Source organism: Lactuca sativa, chromosome 3, assembly GCF_002870075.4.
Source record: "Lactuca sativa cultivar Salinas chromosome 3, Lsat_Salinas_v11, whole genome shotgun sequence".
NCBI classification, from domain to species: domain Eukaryota; kingdom Viridiplantae; phylum Streptophyta; class Magnoliopsida; order Asterales; family Asteraceae; genus Lactuca; species Lactuca sativa.
In genome coordinates this window covers 45,021,357-45,027,317 of record NC_056625.2, presented here as the reverse complement: position 1 = coordinate 45,027,317, position 5,961 = coordinate 45,021,357, and the positions used below count along the sequence as shown (strand labels likewise).

At 35.7% G+C, this 5,961-nt stretch overlaps 3 protein-coding genes and 1 long non-coding RNA gene across 4 annotated transcripts; all 4 read left to right on the top strand.

Annotated features, from left to right (window-relative positions):
- Positions 1–761: 761 nt before the first annotated feature.
- LOC128132746 (ATP-dependent Clp protease proteolytic subunit 5, chloroplastic-like) lies at positions 762–2,090 on the top strand. The gene is made up of 4 exons (XM_052769678.1): positions 762–988; positions 1,607–1,738; positions 1,825–1,939; positions 2,040–2,090. The coding sequence occupies exons 1-4, from the start codon at positions 882–884 to the stop codon at positions 2,088–2,090; spliced, it is 405 nt and encodes a 134-aa protein (XP_052625638.1). The 5' UTR covers positions 762–881.
- Positions 2,091–2,246: 156 nt separating this feature from the next.
- Positions 2,247–3,395, top strand: LOC128133012 (DEAD-box ATP-dependent RNA helicase 16-like). Its single transcript, XM_052770023.1, has 5 exons — positions 2,247–2,389; positions 2,493–2,621; positions 2,694–2,794; positions 2,905–3,004; positions 3,330–3,395. Exons 1-5 carry the CDS (start codon positions 2,387–2,389, stop codon positions 3,375–3,377), a joined length of 381 nt encoding a protein of 126 aa, XP_052625983.1. The 5' UTR covers positions 2,247–2,386; the 3' UTR covers positions 3,378–3,395.
- A 137-nt stretch (positions 3,396–3,532) lies between these two features.
- LOC128132745 (protein DETOXIFICATION 45, chloroplastic-like) lies at positions 3,533–4,331 on the top strand. Its single transcript, XM_052769677.1, has 4 exons — positions 3,533–3,676; positions 3,794–3,865; positions 3,957–4,073; positions 4,221–4,331. Exons 1-4 carry the CDS (start codon positions 3,575–3,577, stop codon positions 4,329–4,331), a joined length of 402 nt encoding a protein of 133 aa, XP_052625637.1. The 5' UTR covers positions 3,533–3,574.
- A 42-nt stretch (positions 4,332–4,373) lies between these two features.
- LOC128133011 (uncharacterized) lies at positions 4,374–4,963 on the top strand. Its single transcript, XR_008231204.1, has 3 exons — positions 4,374–4,432; positions 4,523–4,610; positions 4,732–4,963. It is a non-coding gene; the product is annotated as an uncharacterized LOC128133011 (long non-coding RNA).
- Positions 4,964–5,961: the final 998 nt, after the last annotated feature.

Genomic DNA, 5,961 nt, shown 5'->3' with positions numbered 1-5,961 from the left:
ACGCATTAGAGAGCGACATTAAAAAAGTGTCATCTCTTCAAAAATTTTAAGGATTTAGGTCGCGCATTACTGAGTGCCCTTAAATTAGTGTCTGATGTAAAAATATTAAAAACACGGAGGGCACCTATAATAAAAAGGGCGTCCTCTACAAATGTCGCTTTATAATTTTAATAAACACGCGTTTCTGGGAATCAGGGGGGAAACTAAATCCCCCAAAATTTTGAACACCCGCTTCCTCTTCCTCTCTACTCTCTACACCCGCCAAATCAACTTCATTCTCTCCCTTCTTTCTCTCTGCAAACCCCTTCTTCTCCGATCGACTTTCACTTCCTTCTATGTGCAAACCCTAATAAAACATAACACATTTGAAATAGTAATATCTTCTTTCATTTTCTCCCCTACTACTCTCTGTAAAACCTAGCAGCCGCCACCACTAGAAACATGGAAAATCCCCCAAAATTTTGAAGTACCCCGCTCACTCCTCTCAATATCTCTTGCGCTTTCGTATTTATAGCCAGAGTTGGAGAGCGAAAAGAAGAAAGAAGAAAGAAATGATGTGCGTATTCTTCCTCTTTTCTTCCTCTATCTCGATCACAACCCTTCTTCTCCCTTCTTATTATTTCTTTTTTTATTTGCAGGTGAGGGTGTGAGGTGGCGTTCAAAGGTTGTCAAGGGGTTGTGAGGAGCTATAGGGCTCAAGTTCGAGGTTGAAGAAACAAGAAATAATAGCTCCACCACAACGGATAATTAAGCTCTTGTTTCTTTAGTAATAATAGCTAATTGCCTGCCTCACTCCGTCGCATCGTCGTCGTCGTTTAACGGATAAGCAACCATCTCTTCCTCCACAAAAACACAGCGACCTCTCATATCGATAAACAAAAATGGCACAATCCTGCATCCCCTCTCTCAGATTTAACTCTCTCGCATTCTCTTCTACAAAAAGCCCTAGTTCCATATCTGAACAGAACTTCCACCCCCTTCCTTCCAGGTATCAAATTTTACTCTTTATATAAAAAAGTGTCTCTGTGCGTGTGAGTGTTTCTTGTTAAAATTCTTCAGTGATTTTCAATTGGATAAATTACTCATTGTGAAGATTTATTACTTGGGGTTGCTGGGCTCTATTGAAGCTAAGAACTTGATGATTAATAACCTGAAGTGCGCTTGCTCGTTAAAATAGAATTATAGAAACGAAGAAAATCCTTCCTTGCCTATCGTTTCTTTCTGTTGACACTTAACTAAAGACTAACTTTTTATATCCTTCTACACCAAAGTAAGTCAATTTCTCGGTCCTTAAAATTCAAGGAGTTTGATACTGACCATGCCCAAATAAACAAAAATCTTCTACTCCAAGGGTTTAAATTCATTCTATAAAATGTTGATATTGACTATTAATGGATTTCTTGGAAGTAGATGATATATCTTGATTGGAAAACACTAATTTCACAGGAAAACACAGGGTTGGTTTTTTGGGTTAAACTGAACATGTGAGAAATAGAATGAATAAAAATATGCATTTGTTATATAAAATAATAACCGATTCATAAGTGGTAGGTTAATTTTGGGGATGGAGAAAATGTGATGATGAGGTTTACTGATTGCATTGTAGGAAAGCAAGTAAATTGAGAAGTAATCAGAAAAGTGTTGGGACTTGTTCTTCTTCTTCAGTGAAAGCTGTTTATTCTGGTGATTATTCATCATCAGTGAACAAGAATTTGAGGCAGGGAGTATGGTCCATTAGGTAGGAATAGGATTATTGATTATTATGGTGTTTTTTTTTTCAGTCTGTTTTGGTAAATAGTAATGATAAAAATATTGAATTCACAGGGAGGATGTACAAGTTCCATCATCACCCTACTTCCCGGCATATGCACAAGGTCAAGGGCCACCCCCAATGATGCAAGAACGGTTCCAGAGTGTTATCAGTCAGCTTTTTCAATATGTGAGTTGCTTCATCTTTATCTTTAGCAGCCTTACTTACACCTGTGACTTCTTACTTCACTTTCTTTACATAATATACCTGTATGTTGTGGTGTTTATAGAGAATTATCCGTTGTGGTGGAGCTATTATTACTAAAGAAACAAGAGCTTAATTGCCTGCATTACCTTTACTCATTGCTCAAATTGGAGGTTAGTGTTAAGTACTTAGTTTTTAATATTTCTTGATTTTTTCATATCACTTCAATGGCGTAATTCTAATTTTGTAATTGTTATCCAAAAAAGAGTTCAGTGCCTGTTGCAGAGCAATGTGCTTAAGCATTAGGAAATGTTGCAGGAGAAGGTGAAGAACCGAGACAAATTCTGATTTCTCAAGGGGCATTACTTCCTCTTGCAAAAATGATGTTGCCAAATAAAGTTTCAGTTAACGGGTGAACCAAGTTTCTCTGAAATGGTTAGTTTTTGTAAATTTTTTATACAAAATCCAATTCTGTTCTTCAATATTATAAAGATCAACGGTAAATTGGTAATTTTTGCTTTTGTTTTCCAATTTTCAGGCGACAGCATTGTCAGGGCCTCCTTATATCTTTGTTTCTACTCCAGCTTGTGTCCAAAGATGTCTTTCATCAGGTGTTCTTCAAGCAAAATCCGTTCATGATTATCTTTCAATTATTATTCTTGATAAGGTATGGATTCTTTTCTTTCTGTAACATTTATAATACTCTTTATTAAAGTACTGATTCATGTTAGTAAATCAGGCAGATCTTATTTTTACATATGGATATGAAAAGAATCTCAAAGATCTCAAAACTCACATTCCTAAAAGATGTCAATGCCTTCTCATGGCTGCTACCTCAAGGTTTGTTTGTGTCATTATCACTTCTTATAAGATGGTATTTCCATTTCTACCCCTGCAATTTCTTCATTCAATTAATTCTGATGAAATTTTTGCAGTGATGATGTTGAAAGCTTGAAGAAGCTTTATCTACACAATCCCTATATTCTTACTTTAGCAGAAGTTGGTGATGGAAAGGACGAAATTGTCCCCAAAAATGTTCAGCAATTTTGGGTAAGAGCTTAAGAGCTAAAATCTTGTATACTTATTTAACAAACTTATTTTAGGGCATTTCTTTAATACATTTTATAGTTTCTTGAATCTTTATTTATTTCTTTTACTTTTATATTTAGATACAATGTAGTTATCGAGATAAGCTTCTTTACATTCTTGCAATTTTGAAGTTGGATCTTGTTCAAAAGAAAGTCTTTATATTTACAAATACAATTGACACAAGTTTTAGACTAAAACTTTGAGCAAGTATTATTTTTCCCATTAAATTAATCTTTTTTTTACCTATTATAGATTTTAATAAAACTTTTTATATATTTTTTGACAGTTTGGTATAAAATCTGCTGTGTTAAATGCTGAATTGCCTGTGAATTGACGTCTACATATTCTTGAGGTATTATTCCCTTTGACTTTTCTTGAAGTTTTTATAATTCTATATAATGTTTTTTAGGGTTTTGGTTCTTAAATGAATAAAGAAAACAAATTTCCTGGGCGGGAAAGAAGCATACATCCTTGCTGGTAACATGAGTATGGTACAGTTGCAAGGGCGGGACCAGTTGCTGACAGCACAAAATGAAATGCTCAAGGTACTCTACTCTACTGCTTCATCATATATGTCTGCAAGTTTGGTTGGCAGTTTCCCTTATTACAGATGCGTTGGCTGCATCTGGTCAGGTATAAATTCACCAAATGTTGACTTTGACTTGACTTGACATATAGTTTAAGGAAAATGTTTGACTATTTGTCAGTTAGTTGACTTCTTAACCATTTTTTTGTTTTGTTTTGTTTTAGGCGTTGATTGCTAGTTCGGTTTCAAAAGGGAATTATAGATCTGTGAAGGATATCACATACTTCGTGTTGACTGTAATGTTAATTAATAATTATTTTGTTTATATAATATATAAAGATGTTTTTATTTTATAAAAGTTAATTAATGTTTTATTATTTTCTTTAGATTGGTTTTGTGATGGGTGTTACTTTGGCTGCAATATTGGGAGTTTCATTTGGTTCCATAGTCACACTGTTCACTAAGGACATTGGAGTATTGGCGATTGCTAGAACCGGGGTTTTGGTAAACTCCCTATAATACCCTTGTTGTTAATATATATATATATATATATATATATATATATATATATATATATATATATATATATATATATATATATATATATATATATATATATATTTCTGATGCGTTTTGATTTTGTGAAAAAAGTTTGTGAGTGCTAGTCAGCCTTTGAATGCTTTTGCTTTTATTGTTGATGGTTTGCATTATGGAGTTTCAGACTTCCCGTATGCTCCTTATTCCATGGTATGCTTTTTTTAGACATGAATATAAAATTACATATTTGCCCTTGGATTAATATGTTTTCACTGTAGATGCTTGTTGGGATTTTATCGTCTGTAATTGCAACTTGTTATGAGATGGTATTACCACATTTTTATACTAATACTAATTACTAAGGCAGATTTCATTTGAAGTGTCTCTTGGATTAATAATAGCACAATGTTTATCAGGCCAAAACCATTGCATTTTGCAATAGTTGATGAACTTGATTATGTCCTAATTGATGAGGGAAGAAACCCATTGCTGATAAGGGGTGAGGTATGTCTTCTTACTTTGAGTGCTGTACGGATAAATGATGTTTAAAAAATATTTGGGAAAGTAAACAAAAGGAACTAGTTACTTAACAACTTTGATATTTTGATATGCATCTCATTCTCAGGCTAGCAAGGATGCTGCACGTAACACAGTTGCTGCTAAAGTAGCTGAGCTTCTCATGCGTGGCCTCGTATTTTACTTTTTTGCCCTTCTTTTTCCTTTTTGATGTCTTGTTATCCATCTCCATTGTATGCGTATCTCATTGTTTGTTCCACTACACATCATGTAAATTTATATATTGTAACAAATAGAATTGTAAGACATTAAATTTTATGAAATGGATTATATTTTTTGTATATGATATTTTATTTTATATTGTGAGGCATTAAATGCAAATTTAATTTGAAAATTAGTAAATCTATAAAAAATATTTTTTTTTAACATTTAAAATTATGATACGCAAACATGCGTGTCCTCTTCATTTATGACATGGCCTTTCTTGACAGAGGCTTTCTTGATACGCATTGCGTGTCATTAACACGCGCGTCGTAAGGTTACGACACGCGAATGCGTATCGTCTTGCTTTATGACAGGGCCTTCCTTGATACTCATTGCGTGTCGTAACCGCGCGTCGTAAATGCGCGTCATAAATGCGCGTCGTAAATGCGCGTCGTCTATAGACGACGCGCAAAAGCGCGTCGTCTCTCTTTATGACAGGGCCTTCCTTGACACGCATTTGCGCGTCGTCTGAGCGTTTTACGACGCGCAATGAGCGTCGTAAAAAGCATCAATTCAACAGTCACCTCGAATAAACAATTAGCATATTTACACATAACACGGATTTCAAGGTAAATACTTCATATCTATGTGTAAATTGAAAGTAACTACACACTCACGTATTTTGGTGAAAATTGGGCAGCAATTCGTTTCCTAAAACGATCGTTTCTAATAAAACCGGGAGTTTTATTGAGAAACCGGGCTCTGCGAAAGGTCAGGCTTCGAAACCGAAAAGATAAATTTTCCGGGCTTCTCGGGCACTTCGTGGGGTATTCCGGGCTTTACAATTGATACCGGGGCTTTGCGGGATGTTAAGATGAAGAAAATATGGGTTTAGGGGTTAAAGGTGACAAAATTCCAAAAGTAACCGGGAACCCTCGCAGGTACCCTTCTATTTATAGGGTCCGCAGTTCTGATCCAATGGCTGAGAAGTCTCCTGATCCGACGGCTAGGAAGGCTCGCAGAGGGGGTGGCTCGCACATGCGAGGGCTCGCTGGCGGCTTCTAAGTGGACCGCGGCTTGCTGGCGCACCTGCGAGGCTCGGAGCTAGGCTATGCGAGGCTCGGACACACGCGGC